Source organism: Vanellus vanellus, assembly GCF_965231255.1.
Source record: "Vanellus vanellus genome assembly, chromosome: 13".
Taxonomy (NCBI): domain Eukaryota; kingdom Metazoa; phylum Chordata; class Aves; order Charadriiformes; family Charadriidae; genus Vanellus; species Vanellus vanellus.
In genome coordinates, this window is record NC_138918.1 from 8,013,757 (window position 1) to 8,036,609 (window position 22,853).

The 22,853-nt window shown below is 51.7% G+C and overlaps 3 protein-coding genes across 3 annotated transcripts; 1 reads left to right on the forward strand and 2 right to left on the reverse strand.

The window, feature by feature from the left end:
- Positions 1 to 402: 402 nt before the first annotated feature.
- IL17B (interleukin 17B) lies at positions 403 to 2,170 on the forward strand (the record flags this gene model as incomplete). Its single annotated transcript, XM_082489679.1, has 3 exons — positions 403 to 423; positions 1,398 to 1,684; positions 1,912 to 2,170. The coding sequence occupies 3 exons, from the start codon at positions 403 to 405 to the stop codon at positions 2,168 to 2,170; spliced, it is 567 nt and encodes a 188-aa protein (XP_082345805.1).
- A 1,069-nt stretch (positions 2,171 to 3,239) lies between these two features.
- PCYOX1L (prenylcysteine oxidase 1 like) lies at positions 3,240 to 6,462 on the reverse strand (the record flags this gene model as incomplete). Its single annotated transcript, XM_082489825.1, has 6 exons — positions 3,240 to 4,065; positions 4,634 to 4,774; positions 4,872 to 5,083; positions 5,174 to 5,348; positions 5,822 to 6,028; positions 6,372 to 6,462. The coding sequence occupies 6 exons, from the start codon at positions 6,460 to 6,462 to the stop codon at positions 3,407 to 3,409; spliced, it is 1,485 nt and encodes a 494-aa protein (XP_082345951.1). The 3' UTR covers positions 3,240 to 3,406.
- A 5,824-nt stretch (positions 6,463 to 12,286) lies between these two features.
- Positions 12,287 to 21,974, reverse strand: GRPEL2 (GrpE like 2, mitochondrial). Its single transcript, XM_082489713.1, has 4 exons — positions 21,451 to 21,974; positions 15,785 to 15,953; positions 14,818 to 14,899; positions 12,287 to 13,096 (listed from the first exon to the last, which is right to left on the reverse strand). Exons 1-4 carry the CDS (start codon positions 21,507 to 21,509, stop codon positions 12,744 to 12,746), a joined length of 663 nt encoding a protein of 220 aa, XP_082345839.1. The 5' UTR covers positions 21,510 to 21,974; the 3' UTR covers positions 12,287 to 12,743.
- Between the last annotated feature and the right edge of the window lie 879 nt (positions 21,975 to 22,853).

The following is a 22,853-nucleotide window of genomic DNA, read 5'->3' on the forward strand; positions in this document are numbered from 1 at the left end:
CCAGTCCTCCCGCAAGCCCCTGCTCCCCCAGCCCACCAGCCATCTCCCTCCTGGTCCAGGCAGGGTTGTGACCACCTCGGGGACACCACCAGAGCCCAAACCCCCTCCCTAGGGCTGGGTTTTGCCCAGCGAGCCCCTCTCGGCTGCCCGCTCCAGAGGGGACCCGCCACCATCCACAAGCCACAGCCGCAGGTGGAGCCAGCGCCCGGGGAGGCGGCGGGTGGCCGAGTCCCAGACCATGCTGGCCCCCAGCCCCGCCGGCGCCGAGGCTCCCTGGCACCTCGGGGACCGGACACACCTCCGGCGGAGCCGAGCCGGGGGCTGGGGCTTTCCCTTTTTAGCTCCCTGGCTCGCCACTGCCAGCCACACTGCAGGACGCCGGGCGGCAGCCCCTCCGCGGCGATGGAGAGGGCTCCAAACCTGGTAGGTGACTGCAGGGCAGCTCAGGGCTGGCTCCTTGTTTTCCTTCTTTAATATAATTATTTGCACGCTTGTTTACGGGTGGCTACCCGGGTTTGTTTGCTTTGGAGATGCATGCTGTGGCCGGCCGGGCCCATCGCTCCCACGCCTGGCGTGGCGAGGATGCAACAGCCTCGGAGAGCAAAGCTGCAACGGTCCGACTGGACAGTCCGGCACCGGAGGGGGAAAACAGCCCCGGCTGAGCGGTCCCTGCCCCGGGGCACCGCACGCCCGTGGGAAGAGCGGCAGGACGGCAGGCAGGCAGGGCTGCGGGACAGCGGGCAGGGTGCGGGGCTGCCTGCGGCCGGCTGCAGGGACACGAATAGCAGGGAACAGGACTACAGAAAGCAACTTTGTTCACCGCTGGGCAGCCTGCCGGCTGTCAGCACACGGGAACTCAGCCCTGCGAGGCCGGAGGGAGAAGGAAAGGAAAAAGCATCTTTCTTTCTCTCTCTCACCGTCCTCGGAGCACAGAGGGAGGGAGAGGAGGGTTTGGATAAAGATCCCATTCTTGACTGTCTCATCTCTAAAGCTCCTTTTAAACCAGAGGCTGCCCAGGTACAGCCTGAGCTGAGGGTGTACCCGTCCCTCCCAGCAGGCAGCCGCCTCGGGGTGGGCAGGGAAGGGACCGGGCACAGCTTGGGCAATGCAAATTGCCAGCTGCAACCAGGGCGAGGGGCTCTGCAGTCACACGCATCAGCTGGGGCTTGGGCTTAGGGGTTCACCATGACCGTGTGCCCACCACCCCTGCAAACTCCCCCCGTGTGCCCCCACGGGTCTCGCCCATGGGCCAGCATTGCCTTTTGGGGGTTGCGTGTGCCACCCTAAAGTCCATGTGGTCCTGCCACGGCCCGGTGATCCACGGGAGGTGGGAGAGCTCCCCTTCCACACCAGCCCCGCAGCCCAGGCAGCCACGCACCATCCTCCTTCCTCCTCAGCTTCTCCTCTGCATCTTCACCTTTGCCATGGTCCTGGTCCCTGAAGCGAAGGACCAAAACAAGGCAGCAAAGGGCAGGAGAAGGGGCCCGGCACGGCCCCCCACGGCCACCCCTGCCCTGGCCTGGGCCCCAGAGGACTCCTACACCTCCATGGCAGACTACGAGCGCAGCATCCAGGACATGGTGCGCCAGCTGAGGAACGGCTCCGAGCCGGGGGACACCAAGTGCCAGGTCAACCTGAGGCTCTGGAGGTCCAACCGGAGGAGCTTGTCCCCCTGGGCTTACAGGTGAGCGTGGGGCAGAGAGCTCGGGGATGTGCATGGTGGCTCTGGGCCAGCAAGCGCTGTCGTGGCCACGTGTCCAGCGTCACAGGGCTGCGGTAGCTGCTGGGGAGTGCAATGCGATGCAGCACCCCATTTCACCCCGCTGAGGCATTACCCTGCCCGTCCTCAGCCACCCACCGCCTCCCATCTTAACATCTCTCCAGCCTTATCTTGCTTTCCCTCTCCTCCAGCATAAACCACGACGCAATGCGGATCCCGGCAGACATTCCCGAGGCCCGATGCCTCTGCACTGGCTGCATCAACCCCTTCACGATGCAGGAGGACCGCACCATGGCCAGCATTCCCATCTACAGCCGGCTGCCTGTCCGCCGACTGCTCTGCCAGGTGCCAGGCGAGGTTGGGCACAAGCCCTCTGGGAAGAAGAATTGTCACAAGAAGTATCAGATGGTCATGGAGACCATCGCTGTGGGCTGCACCTGCATCTTCTGAGGTTGCAGAGCTAACCTCTGCAGCCACGCACGGGCATCTAACCAGCTTGCTCTTGCTTCCTGAGCTTGCCTAGCCCTCTTGGAGAGGGTCACCCGGCCAAGCCTCCAGGTGAGAAGAACCCCTATGCAAGATGGCAGCTCCAAGAGCTCCCCGAAATCCCCCTGCACACTCCATCAGCCTCAGCCCAAGCAGTCACTTTGGGGACACCCAGCTATGCAGCCCTGCAGCTGGCCTCGCAGCCAGACACCACCCCAAGCCCCCTCACCTCCAGGGAGGAGCTCAGGAGGGTGGGCTGGGGGAAGAGAGGGAGGCGGTTGCCCCCAGATCCCTCCGGCTGGGCTGGATCAGGCCTCCTCCCTCCCCAAAGTCCCCGTTTGCCTTTGTCCGCTCCATCAGTACAACTGTTCTCGGAGCGCCTGGTCCTCCCCAGCCCTCCCCTGCCCACCTCCAAGTTCCTCTGCGCTGGGCCAGGCAGCCCAGGGACCGGGACAACCAGATGGTGGTTTGGGTGGCTTCTGAGGTCCTCAATAAAGTGCATCACTGGCCACTGTCTGAGTCGGCCCATCGCGCTGCCCCTCTGGGGGCACAGGGGTGGGCGGCTGCCCAGCCTTCTCCCAGCCAGGAGACACAGCCCCCTAAAATGCAGCCGAGCCCCAGGCTGGGGGAAGCACCCAGCAGCAGGCACTTCTCACTGCAAGCCATGACCTGTGACAGCCCACCCTGCACGCCCATCCCCGGGGTGCCAGGCCAGTGAGTGGGGCCAGGCTGCACGCACGCCTGGCATGGGAGAGGCCATGGGACCTCCTGCCCCAGCCGGCACCAGCCCCGCCACTGAGTTTCCCGAGGCAAAGCCAGGAAAGCAGGAGAGGCTGTGGGGAGAGCCGGGCAGCTCACCAGGGGGGGACCCATCAGCTGCCAATGCCAGCCTCATCCTTGAAAGCCCCCCTGATGTCCCTCCCAAAAACAGATGCACAGTGACCCTTTTTCATGGGAAAAGGCACAAGTTCGTTTCCAGTATAGCCTGGGGAGGGGGAACAGGGAAACTGAGGCACGCGGCACAGACACAGAGCAACACTGGGCAGGGACTGTATTCCTGAAGGCGACGCACGTTCAGGTCACCCGGGACACAGCCTGTCCCTTCTCCCCCAGCCCCAAACCCCCTGGTGGCCCCAAGGCAATAAATACTCCCCAGGCTACTACACACAGAAGCTCCCAGCCCACCGCCTCCCCTGGGCGTCACAGCTCGGTCTTCACCTTGTGCATCAAGTCCTTCTGGTCAATTTTCCCCAGGTCCTGATGCCAGCGGTTGTAAGCCAGCAGGGCCACATTTTTGGCTGCCACTGCTATCATCTCCATGGAGCTGGCCACCCACTCCACACCGCTGAGGTAGAAGAGGTTTTCGTGGAGCACAATGGGCGGGAGGGACTTGGCAGCATCGTAGCGGGGATACGCCTGCCACTCTGTCACCTGCACCGAGTAGTAGGACCTGAAAAGGGTCTTCAGCTGCTGCTTGTCCAGTGGCTGCTGGGAGAGGACACGCCACACCGCGGCCTCCTGGGGCTGCTTGCGACGGAAAGCTGCTGAGATGTTGACAGGACAGATGTTGTCCATGGCATTGAAGAAGAGGTCGGGGGTGTCAGTGGTGAGGATGCTGGCAAAGGGGAAGAGCTTGGGGTCAGGAAAGCCGAAGTAGGAGGAGTTGAGGTAGCCGTGCACCACGGAAGTGACAGAGGGCTGGAAGGCTCCAGGGAAGTCGGCGATGGGCGGCTCAAAGTTCTCAAAGGTGAAGTTGCTCCTGCTGGGGTGCAGGGGAGTCGTCACAACCACCATGTCATAGAAAGCTGAGCCCTGGCCTTCACTGCCCTCGTAGTGCACCTGGTACAGGGCTCTCCCCTCTGAAAAGAGATGGTGGACAGTTAGGAGTAGCCCTGAGCCCTGCCCCCCTTTTTTCTAGCACAGCTTCCATCCCCTGGTTTTCTAGTACACACCAGTGCTGGACCATAGCACTTTATGGTCATGGATGAGTTGCTGATGCTTTAGGGCAGTGGAAAGAGCATTTTATCAAGCCTGTGGGAAAAAGTTTCCAGCCCAGTGGGGCAAGGAGGACTGGGGAAGCACAGCCTACCCCCCAAACCCCAGCTATCCAGCCCTTCTGCTGTGCTGCATGGGGGACCAAGCCTGCAACAAAGATGGTGCCATAAAAGAAACCTGAGGGACCTCAGGGGGGAGAGAGGGGAACCCCAGGGCCAAGGTCTGTACTGCAGGGCCCCAGCCACATCAGACAAACGGAGGAGATGGACAGACCTCCGGGCCATTGCCCAAATGCTTTACCAGGACCAGGATGCTCTCCAGCCTCCCAAGGCTCCCTCTCTGCCCCAGCATCCCCATGCTGCCACCACCCACCTCTCGCCCTGGTGTGCCCAGACCCACGCCACCCAGAGCAGACCCCGTGCCCAGGCTCACCCGAGCTGTGCAGAGAGATGCCTGTCACCCTGGCCGGGATGACGTTGGCTTTGGTCAGCTTCAACAGACCTGAACACACCAGCTTATTGCCTCCTTCCACCGCCCAGGTGCTGCCCTGGGCCCCTGCCAGCGACATGGCTCCTGAGGAGAGGAAGAGGAGGGTGGCTCAACAGCCTGCCCAGGGAGGGGACACTGGGAAGGAGAGTCCTACGGGAAGAAGAGAGGTCCCCGTTTTCACCTGCGAAGGCGGGCACCAGCACTGACTGCCCATAGCTGGAGCGCAGGACGGCCGCGATGACGTCATCCACGAAGCGCTGTGTGACGCCCACCTCCAGCAAGGACTCGGCCACAGAGCGCTGCGTCATGTTGACAAAGGCGTCACCCCCCAACGAACGCAGCAGCTCCTCCAGGCTGGAGAAGGCATAGCCATGCGCCTGGTACTTGTAGATCCTGGAGGGGACAGGAGCACAGGGTGCCTAGTGATGTCCTGGTGCTGGGGAAGACCCTCTGTCGTCCCTCCAGCCTCGCAGGCTCTCCTACCTCATGAACTTCTCCATCACCTCTTCCACCCACATCTGCAGGCGCAGGAAGCTGATGCCATAGTGCCACCAGAGCCGGAAGAGGTTGAGAAGGTACCAGTCAGTCTCCTCCAGGACAAAGTGCTCCCCGCTGAATATGGCACTCTTCCCTGCCACCTCACGCCGGTGCTTGAGGCCTGCAGGGAGCAGAGGAGGCCGGCCCTGCCAGGCTGGCAAACCTCCCTGGGGCTGGCCAGCCACTGGGAAAGGCCAGCGCCAAACGCTGCCGCAGCAAGGATATGGACAAAGATGCTCTTGGAGGAGCATCAGGGAGCGTGAGACCCCAGGATGCTGGGACCCTAGCCAGACCCCATATATTGCAGCATCCCATGGAGTTGCTGCTGCCTACTGGGACACACTGCTGGGAGTTTGTGAACAACGCCCCCCCACTAATGGCACCAGGACCCCTCGCCCTGATGCTCTGCTGGGCCACCCTGCCCCTTTCTCTTCCAGGGCACAACCCGGCTGGGGAGCAGGGACAGCAAGCGGGTCGCTGCACGCCCGGGGTGCCGAGGCAGACTGGAAGCAGCCCTCCCCACGTCCCCAGGGTGCAGCCCCACAGCGCAGGGGGGGAGGGAGGCCACGCAAGCGCTGGGGTGCCCGTGCTCACCCAGGATCTTGACGAAGTCCTGCATGTGGAGGCTGAGGGCGTGGATGGAGGCTCCCCTGCTCTCGTACTGCTGCTTGTTGACGGTGACGGTGGCCAGCCGCCCTCCCACGCCCGCCGCCTCGTACACATCCAGCTGCACCTGCGGCCCGAAGTGCTGCTGCAGAAAGTAGGCGACGGCCGAGCCGCCCAGCCCGGCGCCCACCACGGCTGCCGGCGGAGAGGGCCGAGGGCGGCCGGGTCAGCAGCGCGCCCCGACACAGCAGGGGGACGCCGCTGCCCCCCTGCCCGGACCCTCGGGGGTTCCCGGCAGCCGGGAGAGGGCTGGGGATGCCGAGGGGATGCAGCGGGGAGAGGGCGCGGGGATGCATGGCAGCACGCCCGGCTCCCGCCGCCGAGGGGTGCCGGAGCTCCCCTCTCCCACCGCCGGCGGCAGGCAGGGAGGAGGCCGGGTACTGCCGGTACCCGGGATGGGTGCCCCCCCCCCCCGCCGCCGCCGCCGCCGCCGCCTCCCATCCCCGTATCCCCCCCTCCCCTCCCCTCCCGCTCCTACCGATGCTGCGCGGCGGGGCGCGGGCGGCGGCGGGCGCGGCCAGGAGGGCGGCGAGGGTCGGCAGGAGCAGCGCGGCGGGCGGCGGGGCCATGGCGCGGACGGCGGCGCGGCGCGGCGCGGCGCGGCGAGCGGGTCCCGGCAAACGCCCGCCCCGGCCCGCCCCTTACCGCCGGCTCGGCCCCCGCTGCCGCCCCGCCCCGCGATCCCGCTGCCGGCGAGCGGAACCAGGCCTGCCCCGGCGCTGGAAGCCCTGAGCCAGCGCGTTTGGCGGCGGCGAGGGGAGGAGGAGCGGCGGAGGGGGGAGCGGGTTTGGCCCCGCAGGGATGCGCACAGCTTCGGGGGAGCGGTACAGGGGCAGCGCCAGGCGCACTGGAGACACAGCAGCCATACAAAAGCCGAGGCCGTGTGATAACCCATCCTCGGGGAATGACGCCGAGGGTCAGAGGAGACCCTCCACATCCAAAAGTGTTGAGTGTGGCACACGAACAGCCCCGGGCACAGCCACAGAGAGGATCCTCAGTACCTTCCCCTCCTCACGCGCCAGCTGCACATCCACCAGGACGCCCAGCAGCATCCCACTCGCAACCAACCCCATAGTGGACCAAGGGCCCAAACGCAGGAGCTCCCTGGCACCACTTCTCTCCATCGCCAGCATGCAGCGGCTGTGCCCCAGGGCAGTACTGGGGCCAAGCTGCTGCCGGAGCATGTCTTCCGTCTGCACAAAGCACATGGTGCTCAGTACCCGGCTGAGGGGGACGGGCTGGGTCCTGCGGCGGTTCATGCATCAGCAAGGGCATTTCAGGCTTTCGCTTGTGCTTTCTGCCCTCGGCAAAACAAGGCGCCCAACAGCAAGCGGCTTGTGCCACAGGGAGCCCAGCTGGGAGCCTGCTGCTGCTCAGATTACAAAGGATAGCAGAGACCGAGTGAAAACTCTAGAACAGGTAGGACATGTAATTGCAGACCCAGAGCCTGCCATAGCCCAGGGTTGGCTCCGTACCAAGTGACAAAATTTAGTCTGGGAATCCATCATCGGAACTTTGTCTCAGGAGAAACACAACGCAAGCACAGGCCCCCTCCTTCCCCCCAGCTGCCTCAGAGTTCCTGCATGGGGGAGCACACACAACCCAGAAACTCAGGCATGAACATTTGGGGGGGGGGGCACAGACAAAAAATACCACTGCTCAGCCCACCCAAGTCCTTACAATGGGCAGTATCAACCCACCAGGACAGGGAGGTTCCCAAAGCAGCTTAGAACACAGCACAAATATCTTTGCAGCATGCCTCAGGTTTTAACACGCTGTTACTTAACCGGCCTGATTTCTCCATGACTGTGGGCAACGAGAAATCTGGCTGTACATGCAGCGAGGCTCCCAGGAGTCTGGGTCAGTGCTGCTCCCGCCTCCCCCTCACGGCAGACCATGCCCTGCATGCAGGCACTCCGCAACACCGTCCCATGAGCAAAATGCTCTGCCACTTGCTCAGAAGCTCTGATGCTTTTCTGCAGATGGAGGCAGCTGTGGTTAGAAAACTCCCAACTCTCACTGTTGCTGCAGGAAAAAAAACCAGCAGAGCCAGAAATTACTACCACAGTAGCAGGCAGCAGTGCTTCCTGGTCTAGTCCGGTTAGCAAACACCAAGCAATGCCCCCACGTTTTAGGCAGAATGAGGAAGAGGCCCTATAACAGGACATGACCTCTGCGATCACAAGGGGACTTTGCTGGCAGATCTTTAGCACAGAATCCCCCCTTAAAGGCCTTTTGCAAAGTTTGTGTTGTTTTTTGGGGTTTTTTTTTGCCTTTTATTTTTTTTTTCTAGTGAGAAGTGTCCAGGGGCATTCAGAGCTTCAGGAGAACAAGGCAAGCAAGGCCTGCCGATGTGGCACCAAGCGTTACGAGACCGAGGTAAAACCAGGAACAGCTGCCATATAGTATGCCTGCTACAACACACCGCACACAAAAAGGGAAAAACGCAGCAAAGTGGAGCTGTGAGAAAACAGAATGGCAAAAATAAATGCAGGTATCAAGTAAGTCAACTGTTAGCAGAGCTCTGCAGAAGGAACCACCACCAAAGGCTGGCAGACAGCATTTCTCCACACAATCTTCCATGGGTGGACTCACTAGGAACAGACACAAAAGCACAGAAGTACCAGAGAACGACGCGCCTGCCCAGGCAGTTTATATCAGTGCAGGAATCCCCAACAACTCACCTGCGCGAGGGAAGGTGACACATGTGCATGTCTGAATTTCTTGGAGTCCGCCTAAAGGATTGTTAATAACATGTTCAACGAAGTCCTCCACTGCCTCCAATACCCCTTATTTTAGACAATTGGATCACCAACAGCGAGAAACCTTTCAATCCGCAATCCCACTCAATTAAAGTGGCAGTTGGAATGAGCTGCAGTTTGGGGCAGGGAAAAAAGGAAAAAGCAACTGCAATTCTCTTTTTTTATTATTATTAGCAAATGGACAGTATCTGGACATCTACAGGAAATCAGCCCTTTCCAACATTAACTCAAATGTTGTTGTCAATTACTTGCACCACTCCCACACTACAGCCTTTGTCTTTCATAGAGCCAGAACCTTTGGGTAAACAAAGAGCACAGAAACACACACAAAAAAAATACAATATATACAGGTTTCCCACCAACTAAATGGACTTAGATTTTTGGAGATTAGCGACACTTTGTTCATTCGACTTTGCAAGTAATATCAAAACATCTCAAGTTTTAAAATAAAAAAATACTACAATATTCACAATATAAAACTTAAATACATTTGTTTAAAAATTAAAGGACTGCTAATAGCTATTGATTTATCACAGCTGTCTCTTTCAACAGAAGCTCTGCTGATGAAGCACTGAGAATTTAAGGTTCACAAAGCAACATTCACATTCTGCACTGCTCCTGGTCAGAGTTAAGACGCTGCCACGCTTATGAGACAGTGCTGCTGGAGACTCGTCCAGGAGCTCAACTCAAATATGTCCCGCTGTCAGGGTACGTCAAGGTCACAGAACAAGGCAAACACCCATGTACAGCGGGGCTGCCCGCTTCCCGAGAGCAGAAATGCAGGTCCACACATCACCATCACATGCATGTCTTATCTAGTTGTCTGCCTTCCCAGCTCAAGCTCTTCAGTTCATGGCTGGGCGAACGGAGCGGAAACTACTAAGAGGTACGTGACTCTTCCTCTCCTCTGTTATTCCGTCCCTGCTAACGTACTCCTGTGTTTTATTAAATAGTCATTGAATAAAGTGACTGGAGAGAAAAAGCTCCTCTCTGGTGTAACTCTGCAGAGTGCAAAGGAACTGCACCAATGGGGACTCTGCCCCACCGTGCTGAGTGTGCAAGCTTTACACAAACAGGGCAGACAAGGGAGCAAGAACCTATAAAGGAGAAATTCAATCCACCCTTACGTAATCTCATCCACGATAAAAGAGATCATTAAGTGTGCTTGAAAGGCAAAGGAATCAAATTTTGCCTAGGAAATCTAGATTCTGTGACGGAATCCAGGTTTGGTTATTTCATTTTCACTTCACCATTCAAAGGAAGCAGAAACTAGGACAAGCAACAGCTACAGTATTTATCTCTTTGGTAACTTCTGTAAAAGAGTCTCTAAGCAATGGGTACATCTTACAGTAATCACCATAAAAGCTCAGTAAGATCCTGTAGAAGTTTCACAGATTGAAAAAAAAAATGGGGTACAAACTGGGCAAATAGCTTGCCCAAAATTAAACCGGGCATATGGGAGGGTGAGAAAGACCGCACAGGAACTGGATCCCTCAGATTCCTGCTCTAGCCACACAACAGTGCCTCAGTGAAAGCAGATCCCAGATACACAAGCTGCATCAATAACCTCTTATTACAGACAGAAGGTCTGGAGTGCATTTTAGGATATTTCTTTAAGGCAAAAATGGGTGAATACTAGCTGCGGAGACAGGCAGGCCTGGCAAATAGTCCGAAAGCGGATCAAGTAGCTGTAGTATACTTTCACAGTCAAGTGGCTCTGTGGGTCAGTTTAAAGAGGATTTGGATCCCATCACTTCTGGTCACACACTACTTTTAAGTCCAGCTCAGGTAAGCCGCAGCCTTTCTATGACAGAAAACTACCTGTTGCCTTTGCTTTTGTTTAGTTCCTTATAAATAAAGTTTCACATTCAAAGTTAGTTTCCATAACCAGCTCTCCCCTCATATTGCAAAAAGACTCAGCTGATATAGCAGGGGCTGAAGAGGCAGCAGAGAACCCAACCGCTCCTTCCAGCTGAAGACAGTTTCCTCAGAACAGGCTGCAGATAGTCTTGAGGCAGAACAGCAAGACTTGCATTGCCACACTTCATAATTTACCTGTTCTTTGTCTTGAGTAACAGCATAACCTGGTGACCCAGTCAGCATGCAGACCAGCAAAACAATGAATAGATGTCCTGTATATCTCTGAAATTTCCAACGTGACAAAACAAGAGCACTGAACAAGAGGTTTGTCCAAAGCGATCTCATGCTGCCATGAAGCACTGTTCCAGGGCTGAAATCGCAAATACCTGCCTGAAAACCTAACTATGCAGAAAACCGTACTTCAAAAAGTATCCGCTACCAAGTCGCCCACATACAGCCGTCACTAAAGCAGCTTGCACGGAGCATATTAGAAACGTGCATCTTCCTTAAATTTCTGGAATGACAACCAACTAGCTGCACATAGTCTCCCCAGATGAAAGACTGTCGATAGCTGCTAATTGAAGGCTGCGGTAATCTTGAAGTCCACCACAAAAGGATTATGCAACTGAAGCCTGCAAAGGAATGGGAGAAGAATAAGCTTTCTTCCAAACCAGGGATGGCATCCACTGTAAGTAAAGAGCTTTTGGAAGTGGATCTCAAATAACTGTCAGTCCAGAAATCCAGTTCCAGAAAGCAGAAAGGCAGGAATTAACAAATCAGCAAGAAACAATCTGAAAACAACCACTCCTGCCTTGGTTTTGTGTAGTGCCATACATAAGCTGGTTTATATAAGTCTTCTGTCATTATACTGCTTGCTGATCTGTAAAGGGTTAAATTCTGATCTTGCTCGGTGACTGCATCCTTTCAGCTGAGATAAATGGACTCCCAGGCAAAAGGACCACTGGGAAATACATATGCCATGCTGAGACAACAACATGCCTCCAACTAAGAGGACGACTTGAGGTCAGCTTTCACTTCCTCAGCCTTCTGCTTCTCTTGCTTTCTTGTCACCGCTGCTAAAATTGGTTCAAGGGCACTTGAGACTTTTAGTAGAAAAGATTTTTCTCCTTACGTCTAAACCCAGAAGGTTTAATATTTACTGTGACCATGCAAAAGTAGAATCTGAAATGTGAACTGGAAGTTCATGTTATCCGAGTACCATTATTGGAGAGCTGAGAAAATAAAACAGTCCAGATTTCCTGCTTAAGGGCACATCTCCATTTTGCCAGCAGCTGCAACAAAGAGCATGTAGTTTATCATGCTTGAAAGCTGCACAAATACCCATCAGGGAAGAGAGACTTCTCTAAAACATACTTTTTTGGCTGGTGAAAGAGATTTGAGAACAGTTCTCTGGCTCCACTGGGAACTGCTACTCCATGTTTTACCTTTAGGAACAAGGAGCCAAGCTGAAGTTTTACCTGGAGAACAAACATTAACACATTAAAGTCTAACCTAACAAATGAATTCCCTTTAAATTCTGATCCCTATTCAACTGTAGTATGACAGATATTTCATTACTTCGGAACTGTTTTCCTGAAGTGACAAGAGAAAAAGCTGCCCCTAAATGTCATTTCAAGTGATCATCTTCATCCCCACCTGAGGGGTCTGGGGACAAGGGAAGACACCAAAATCAGCCTGATAATATTCAGCCTTTTGGGCTTTTCTTCTTCCAAGTGCTTTGCAAAGAAAAAGCCTCACCACATCCCTGTGAGGTAGGTCAATAAGTATTATTATATTCCCTTAATACAGATATGGAAACTGAGGCAGAGAAGTTACTTTCCTGCAGTGGCCTTCAGGAATCTGTCTCAGAGATGGAACCAGGAGACAAGATTCCTTAGCAATCAGAGAATTTCCCTTTCTTTCCCATATCTCCCCTCTTCCCCATACAAGTCTTAATGGAGAAATGAGCAACGGAGAAAGGGGCTACAGTGCCATGTTTCTGACAAATAGCAGGACTCCTAGTACTACTCCACATACTCCAAAAAGGAAGATTAAATATACAAGTACCTTAGAATTAATGGCAAAATGACTGCACACATTATAAAGAAGCCAACATACAATACAAACCTAGCTTAATAAATAAGTAAAGACATGCAGCTGCAGTTGTGACTGAGTGCTGAGGGGTTCTCAGCTCAGTAAGGTCCCAGATGCCGATGGGTAAGCCCATGTCATTCCTGTGACTCTACTGCCACACCAACGAGCGCGTGTCTGATAGTACGACCGTGAAGTTTATAGCCATCCTGAGTCACCAGTGCTATTGTGCCCGGCTGCATTCCCTCGGCTGGTACATGGCAGACTATTTCATGGTCATATGGGTCATATTTGCCACCAACAGGGTTCATCTTCTGAAGGCCATGTTTGGCAAATACACTTTGCAATTTGGCCTCTATGAGAGAGAGGCCTTCATAGATTTTCTTCAGGGTTGGATTTGGATTACTAGGCTCCACTTCTGCAGCACTCTCGGCAGTCTTCTCCAAGATATCTGCTACCTCCACAAGGTCCCTGCAGAAACTCTGGATCCCTACAGGGACAAAAAGCAAGAAGTAAATGAAGGGCAGTTTATAGAACGTACAGAGCTACAGTACCAATGACAGACAAAGTCACAGCAGTTTGAAAGCACCTTTAAAGCTGCTAATTGATTTGAACCATTACTTTAGTGAGAGCAGACAGTGTCTTCTATATCCTGTAGCCAAAGCTTTATCATTACATGGGTAGTAACTTAAAGACTCCCCAAATCAAGGTATATGCAGGAACGGTACATCTATATACATCAACATATATATAGTATACCTGACAAAGCAGAGCATTATTATTTAATTTCAAAAAGTTCTTGCAACCAAGAGGTGCCATTTAAGACACTGTTCCACACCCTCTCATACAGTCCCATAGACATAAATGTTTTTGCCAAGCAACTCACACAAATGCCTGTGCACATGGAGAACAAAAAAAAATGAGGGGGAAGCAAAAATAATACATGACCATTGAAAAGTACATCCACAATTTTATTCATAAGTTAAAACTAGTGTGAAAGGACTAGACAAAATGGTCCTTGGGTCAGTCGTGAAAAAGCCATGCAGTTTTTTTTTCATTAGAAAAATGGATTTAGATCGTATACACTTCCAGAAGTGGTGTATTACACTGTGCAGAAATTTCAGGAAAATCAGGCTCCCTCAGTTATATAGATGCAGTAACTAACTTACTGGAAAGACACATTAGGAAAAAGGAGAAAGAGAAACAATACTTTGGTGATGTCTATACCTGTACATACATGTTTAAACAAGCACAGAACAAAGCTGTGTGAAGGAGAAACAACAAAGGAGCAGACAGAAGCAGACTGATTACCAGCCATTTCCTCTTGCACCAGAGCCTGTTTTAATGCTCTACAGACCCCTGTGCCTCACTCTATGAGCAACTTCTAATAAAGAACCTTATTTTTCTTCAAATCTGAAGCACAATTCATCTAAAATTCAAAGAGCTAGGAAAAAAAAACAACAACCTCAAAACAAACAGTGCTGATTATTCCAAAACTCAACAGCCATTTTATAGCACAATGGGTAGACTGGTAAAAAAAATACAGCAGCTCTAATTTCAAAGCTCCTGGAATTAGCTAACAAAAAACCTCCTGAGATTCATGCATTAAGGAGAATAACAGTTTCTTATACTCAGAGACAGTGCTGGCAGAATGCAACAATTAAATAGCAGTTTCTTCCCCCTTCACTTGCCTCCGTTGCCAAAGCTACAAATGCAGCTCACTTCATTAATGCTAAAATATTTATTATAGAAGTTTTAAAGAACATCTGATACAGGAACTGACAGCCTTTGTCCCAGGCAGCACCTACCTCCTGAAAGCTAGAGCAGAAGAGAAGAGGCTGATAGTATAGTAAAGGAGATCACAACCTGATGACACAGCTAAGAATATGAAATACACCCTGCCAGAGCCGATTCTCAGGATACAGAAGAACCTGTAATTTCAACCAAGTCAGTAGAACTACACTCAATTGCACTGGGCCTGTTTTATTAAAAAAAAAAAATAAATTAAAAATGACAAACCAGTCACTGAGACAAACCTGACAGGACACAGCTGGACATACAGAAAAAATAGCGAGTAAGCCCAGACACCAACAGTCCAGGCCAAACAATGCACGAGGGCAGGACCGGGGGAGAGAAAAGCTGTTGATCAGCATTTTATCTTCAGGCAGGCAGGCCACCACAGTAAACACAGCTTTGCCTCCCTTTGCTTACCAAAGAGCTTGGCATCTTCCACAAACTTCTGCGTTCTCCTCCGGACATTCTCAGAATCTGCCAAAGCTTTCCGGTATCGCTCCTGCAACCACAATAGCAAGGGAAGACATCAAACAAAGAGGTAAAACCCATTTCCTGACAAGTTGGCAATCCCTTAGAAATGATTTAAAACGTACTCGTTTCACATCAGAAAGTTGTCATGGGCTCCTGCATTTTCATTACATGCAAACCCAAATCCCTCCCCACTGATTAATCAGCACAACTGCAACTCCCTCAAAAGACCCAAGTGAAAGCCAGAAGCATTCAGGGCACGGCTCAATTGAACACCAAATTGTCAGGCTGCTGCTTTTTCCATGACTCACTGTGGCTACTGAGACACTCCTTTGTCCAGCAGGCAAACTGGTGGTCTCAGCAACAAATCTGCAACCCTCTGATTTATCGCTTGGTGCAGTAGTACTCTCGGGGCGATTATCTCCAGAATTGCCTGCCTGGTGCTGTGGTGTTTAATCCTCTCCTTAGTCACACCTCTTCTTCAAAGTCCCTATAACATGATCCCTACCACTTCTATCACACCACTGTCACTAAAGAGGACTTTCCTTCTCGGACAATCTGGATCCCACGAGACACAATATGCGATGCTAATCAGAACGATGCTACTGCTGTTCCCTCCGTACAATGCTGTGAAGAACTGACCAGACCATCTCCAACATGCAGTTTTGCTTGCCAGGATCATACTATCAGTGTCTTGCTCCTAGGTATTACTGCCCGATGGTGTTTCTGGGGAAGGCGGACTGTACTTTCACAGTGCACCCTCTCACACTTAGAACATAGCTGCTTTAAAGGCTGCCATAGCACAGTGGCATTGTGTGTGTGTTATACAGCTTACAGAAAATGCTAGGGCTGAAAGACAGACCAAGTCAAGGGGACTGAACAAAAGACATCATGATGCCACCAGCAGCATACTCACAGTTAAATCCCGGACTTGTTCTTCCAATTTGATGGCTTTGTGCTCTAAGGCACAATCAGAAAGAGGATGCTTGGGCTCATCACGGGGATCTTCTGGGCCACACTCATCTCCTGTACTTCTTTGTTGAGCTGCAGTGCTGAAAACACATGGGGACCCCCTGAAATACAAACTAGCGACAAAGAAGGAAAGTTAAGTAACAGAGTCAAAAAGAACTCTAGCGTCATTACTAAAAGCAGGCTCTCTTAAAAAGGGTACATAGGATTCTAGATAAAATTCGAGTTCATTTCAGGAAATATGGACAACTAGCACAGAAACACAGAGAGACAGATCTTTGGAAAAATTATTTTATTTTAGACTCACATGTCACTACAGAGGCTGTATACTGCTTCTTTGATGTACCTTGAAAAGAGTCACATTTTCATAAGAAAACCAAGTTGCGGGTTGCATTTTTGCTGACCTCCCAGTACAGGTGGTCAATGCTGGATGAGAAACTTCAGAAACATTTTTGCAAGGTAGTCTTGAAAAGGAGGCAAGTGGCATAAGGCCACATTTTTTACAGTTATTAAAAAAAAAAAAAAAAACAACCAAAATTCTGCGCAAAATTCAGTAAGATCTGCAAACCCATGTCACTTAATAAGATAGGCAGGCAGAGCCTAGCCTGCTACCTAAGATGGTACAGTGAGACCACACCAGTGGAATGGCTGTGGATTTCTGTGCGGCAGTTCAACAAGCAAGGAAAGACATACACATCTCAAATTGCCGACTAACAGAGGATCCAGTCCTCTGATGCTCTGACCCATTTGTTCTCCTGCGTGCAGACAGACATACTACTTGGTGTATTCAGTTTTCCTCCTATGGAGTGAAAAGGGGAAGAGTTTGAAGCTTTTGCCAATCAGTTCATACAAAGTAGCAACTGCTAGAGTGTACCCTGTGCTTTCATGTCCACTGCACAAAGAACAGTTAAGAAACCAAAGAGAGCTGTCAGAGACATGACCTAGGTGTGTGCAGCCAAAATATTCTGAGGCCTTCCACCAGGACCTTCACAGCTCCATTAGCTGTGCTTGGAAAAGGGACTGAACATGCCAGCTGAAAATTGTCCCCAATATTCTCCAACAGTTCTAAATGCTTCAACTGCTTTTATCTCTACCAGCAATGAAAGAGTCCCAAAGGCAAAAAAGAAAACAAAACAAGCCCAAGCCTCCAGTGCTGAAGCCTACCTTGTTTCCAATGACTTTCTCATCCTAAGTACTCTTTTCAACTAAAAAGCACGCTTGTCAGTGGTTTGCGTTGGTACAGCAGGTGGAGCTCACTCAGGAGACTGACTCCACAACTTGTACATGAAATGATGAAACAACCAAAGAGTCAGATAATTGGATTGAGCTCTATAAACACTGCCTAGGTGCTTAGCAGCCTATTCTATACTGTAAAAATCTCACAGGTTTCCCAAAAACTAGATAATAGAAGTCTGACTGAAAACAATTTGGTCAAAAGATGATCAAAACCATCACGCTAGACACTTAGAAAAATAAAGAAAATATTTCTCACTTCACTCTGGTCTTTTCCAGAAAGCCCTTTACCTGCAGTAACAATGCTGTCACTCCAAGAGCAAAATGAAGGGTTCTCACTCCCTCTCCTACACCACCTGCTTTTACAAACCAACCTAGACAGGACTTATTCCTGCAGCACGAGGTCAACGCCTCAGCTCACCTCCCTCTCACACCTTACACCAGGAACAGAGTCTGCAGAATAAAGTTCAATTTACTTCCAAACCATCTCCATTCAGGAAACGTTTTAGTATACACTTAACAAAGAAGGGTGTGTCCTTTTTGGAGAACACTTGGGGTCTTCCTCTGAGCAGGGCTTTCAACATCCCCTTTAATAGAGGGGCTTTGCATATATGAAGTGCACATCTACCGAGTGAAACGCAGCATGGCATGGAAATCACTGCACTGGCACAGACTCAAACTTCTGTGTTTATACAGCACAATTCAACACTGCACAGAGATGCTAATTTAGGCCCCAGAATCGATACAGCTGAGTTCATGTTACCAGGCCCACACCATTAAGCTTTCTTACTTTTCAGCAAGGCTATATTGCTCGGGTACAATGTTGCAGAAGTGCACAGCTTTTGTTTCTGGGTCTATCAAATTGGTCATAAAACCTAAGTGCTTTTCAGCAATCCAGCTAAGCTGAGCTTACAGCGGTAATTGGGACAGGTTTGCTCCCCTTATTCCATTACTGGAGCTATGTAGAATGAAGGTTCAGGGGGTTAAACCAGCTGAAAACTAACCCTACAAAATAAAAAGATTTTTCTGTCTGTGTCCCTGAATAGGTTTGCTGACAGATCAGATGAGCACAAGTGCCAGTACAAAAGAGAAGACAAACACGTGAAGCCTGGTGAGATGTGGGAGGGAGAATATGGGAAAGGGAAGAGGCGTCCCCCTTTGGGCGGCAGCCAGAGCTTAGACTGGTTCAGCTCTATGACCAAAGCACAGTTTAAGAGATTTATATCTGCCCAAAGACAACCAAGCATCTCCTATCACTCCCTGCTTAGCAGCCCAGATGTTCCCTCATTTTAATACAAGGTTGCTAAACATCCCGCAACACTAATGACAAACTTCCTTTTCCCACCTGAAGACATTTGCACATGCAATTTTTTTATTAAGCGGGTATTAAAACATGATCTGTGTGTCAAACTGCTCCTTTTCAAGACATTACACACCACATACAAGTCTGAAAGTGCTCCTGCTGTGTACCCTTGCTCTAAAATAGGACGTTCCTTGCACTAATCTTTAACGAACCAGGCGAGGGGCTGTCACTAGGCTCTTTTCAAAAAGCTGCCCAACCACTGTAGTTCTGGGTTCCAGGAATGCCAACACAGAGGAAAACACCCCATTTTACCCCTGGCTGCAGAGGTATTTGTTTGGGGTACAAGACCCCACCTTGAATGATTTTTAAGATGCTTGTCACATTCATGTTGTTGACTTATTAACATCGCACTTTTTCACCGAAAAAGTTATAGAAATTAGACCAAACCAGAGGTGAGGACAGAGGGCCCCTTCACCAAGCCTTCAAAATCAAACCGTGAAGTTTTAAACAACTGCAAAGTTTTCTTTGTCAATAAAAGGTGTGTTCATGGTAAGCACCAACTACAAGCTTTGTCTTTATCATCTCACATTTCACTTAAAGTGTTGCAGGGATGGAAATTAGTCAGGTTACAGATGAACCCAAGAACCTGAAATGCAGCTGAGAAAGCAGCCTTGCTAGGCACCTCACAGGTTAGACTCCTGTGTCTTAACAAATCTAAACAAATGACTTGACTTTTTTGCATCCAAGAAGCAAAGGTTAGTGAGTTACTTCCCCCTGCCAGTGATTTACACTACACAAATGGGTGTGTTTTGGTGTGTAGGAGGAGAGGGGCATGAATGAGCTGGTGCCTCAGCTATGGGGACCTGCCTACGTGAAGCAGAGAGCTGCCTGCATGGACTCCTTTCTCCAGCTTGTGAAACCAAGTCACAGAACACTCCCCCATGCAGTGAAATGCCCTGGGTATCACGTGCTGTTTAGACAAGCCTGCCTTAAAAGTTGTAGGCAAGAAACAAAAAACACAGACTGACTCCAAAGGGAATTCTTAAGAAGGACTATTATGCAGAATTGAAAATGCCGCTCAATTTACTTCTTCCTCAGGGATGAAAGAAATACTCCACTAAAGAGGGCAAGTGCTATTTACAGTCTGCCCACTGCCACTGTGCTCCATCTTCTAAACAGTTGTGATCACAGCTGCCCCCAAAATAGGCAGAAATCCCCCTGGAGGAAGTTGACACATCCTGAAGTGACAGACACGTGGAAGTCCCAGAGCATGTGAAGGGATTATACAACTCAGCTGGTCATACAAAAAGATTTATTAACTGATGTCACAGAAAGCCAAACAGATAGATGTAGCAGAGAAGTTGATGGTATCCATATGGTTTAAGACAGTTGTCCTTAAAGATTAGAATTTAAATGAAGAGAACAGACCTGTCTGCTCGGAACAATAGTATCACCTCTTTTTCTGGAGCACAGGCACGATACCTGACCAGCCCAAACCTACCAGACCAGCCCAAACCGCCTTTGTCATGTTCCCTCTGAACACTAGGGTCTTATCCCATCTCTCCTTAAACACTTCCCCCTCCTCCTCCTAAATCAGCATGACAAAGCACATAAGTGCTGGGATATACAGAAATATCTGCATTAGTGTTTTAGCTCTGACGAGTGTGCTTTGCAAGGAAATCTCCTAATTACACCCCAATTACTGCGCTTTGTTTCATCAGGGAGTGATACCAGAGATTAATACTATGTGGATTCCTCTTCGATGAAACTGCAGAACAAGCTTGTGCAGCACACTTTAACGTGGGATGGCCGTAAATGGGCAGTAGGCTCCCAGACTACAACGAGTCTGGGGTAAGAAGCCCCTGAGATGCGTACAGCATGGATGTCTGGGCCCCACCACCCACCACTTTGCTGTATAGAGCCGCTCCTCTTGGCTAGGACACAGGCATGGCCACAGAGAACTTGCGTACAAAGAGGAGTTTCACAGCGATGGTAGGTTCTGGCGATCCTCCATGAAGGAAGGCTGCTCAGCTCCCGTCGGACAAAGTCACCTATTTAAAACTCGGTGCACATTTTGAGAGGGGCAAAGCAGTTTTCACATATATAAAAGAGAAAGGGCTTTCAGACATGCATCTTTACATTTAGTCCCAAACACAGATGCTTTTATTATGTGCTGCAGACTTATTTTATTGTATTTAAATTGTCTGTTGGGTGGGGTTTATTTTCAGAGAAAAAACTCTAGGATAAACTAGCATGCATTTTAACTTTTTTTTCTTTTCACCTGACCACATTTCACTTGAATAACCAAAGCACCTGTTAGGGATTTCACTTTTATAAGCCATACTCCACAATGTCCAAAAATACTACTGGACATTGCTTCCCTATCTAAATATTGACACAATTAAAAGGGACCCTCTTCCTTTGGCCATCCAAAACACGCTGAATGTACAGACGCTGCATCATTACCAAAAATAAAACCAGAGGGACACATTAAACATGTATTTCATGACTAAATGGATCAGATGGGCGAGACACAGAAATCACCCGTGGATACGCGTAACAGCAGGAAAGAACCTCCCAACGTGACCGCAGAAACGCTTTCCCCTGAAAATTAAAACTATTTTTTTTTTTTTTCCTTCTCAGAACGCCACTTTCCCCGGGAAAGAGCTTACTTAGGAAGGGCCTATTTTTTGTTCCAGGCCTTCTGGAGGAGCTAAAAGCCGGTGGCGCGACCCTCATGAGGGGTAAAGTGGAGACCCCCCGGTGTGTGTGGGGGTGTGTGTGTGTGGGGGGGGGGGTGGCGACCTCCGGAGGGGGATGGCGACTTTCGGGGCGGGTGTGACGACCTTCCAGCAGAGCCCCACACCGGCACACACCGCCCCGGGCCCGGGCCTGACGCGGGGCCTCGTCGCCGCCGCCGCCGTAGGGCGGCGGCGGCGACGAGGCCCCGCGTCAGGCCCGGGCCCGGGGCGCTGCCACGTCTCGCCCCGAGCCCGCCACAGGCGGGGAAAGATCAGCACCGCGGCCACTGGCGACCGTTAACGGCTGAGGGAGAGGGACGGCACCGCCTCACGTACCTGCCGCGTCGCGGCGCGCCGAGGACGGTCCCGAAGCGCCGCAGGGAACGGGCAGCCATCACCCCGCCGACTGACGACCCGACTGAGGGAAAAAGGAGGGGGAGCGCCGCGCCGGCGCCGCCCGCCAACTACAGCTCCCAGAAACCCCTGCGCGGACTACGAGTCCCGGCAGGCAGCGCGGCTGGGCGGGAAGGGCCTCAGCGGGGGCCTGGGCCGGTAGCCCGACCATGGCGGGAGGTAGTCACCGGGACGCGGTGCTGAGGTTTGATACTCCGTTCCTGCTGCCGGTTGTGCGGCTTAAGGGGGGTGATAAATAAACGCGACAGGTTTCACCTCGCGTTCGATGACGGCTGAGAGAGGCTTGGGCCTGCAGGCTGGCCCGAGGTGGAGGAAACAGCGTTTCTTACCTCATGGTGAATCAACATTAAAAACCCCTAAACTTTGGCCAGGTGTGCTTTTTATCCTCCACGGGGGGGGCTACAGGAAAGGTGGGGAGGAACTCTTATCAGGAAGTGTAGTCATAGGACGAGGGGTAATGGTTTTTGAACTGAAAGAGGGTAAATTTGGATGAGATACTGGGAAGAAATTCTTTACTGGGAGGGTGGTGACACTGGTACAGGTTGCCCAGAGAAGCTGTGGGTGCCCCATACCTAGAGGTGTTCAAAGCCAGGTTGGACGGGGCTTTGAGCAACCTGGTCTAGTGGAAGTGTCCCTTCCCATGGCAGGGGGGCTGGAACTAGGTGATCTTTAAGGTCCCTTCCAACTCTAACTATTCTATGGGCCTGTGATGTGCTTTCACGGGCTGTGGTGGTCCAGCTCCATTTCTCCCCACTGTAGGCACAGGCTCCTCGTTTCTTTAGCAGAAGTGATGCTTTGAGGAGAGGGTACCCTTTTCTGAAGTGAAATGGGACAGCGCAGCTCCATGTCCCAGGGGCAACAGGAGCAATGACAACCAGCACAGGGAAGATGGTGCTGAGAAGAGGATGAGCACTATCAGGAACGGGGCTTTCCTGCACCTCCTCCCTGGGCGATGGGGAGCCCCTCCAGCCTGGGCAGCGGGCAGCTAAGCTCACAGCTCTGAGCTAACTGCCCTCACTAACCCAGCGTACAAGATTCACCCAGCCTTCCCACCCCGACAGCCACTGCCGCAGCGATGCCAAGCCCACCCCAGCCCCATCCCAGCTCATTTCACTACGAGCAGGAGAAGTTTACCCACCGTGCTCCTTACAGCTAGGGGAAGGGGCCGACCAGTGCCAGTGTTTTTATTAAAAGCTGCTTACCTAGTTACTGACAAGAGGGCTTTGAAAGAGTGAGCTCCAAAGGTTAATTGTGGCAGTCGTTAGCACGAGTGGGCAACAGGCCTGCTCCCTTGTTCCCAGCACAAAAGCCTGGGCCTTTCTTTT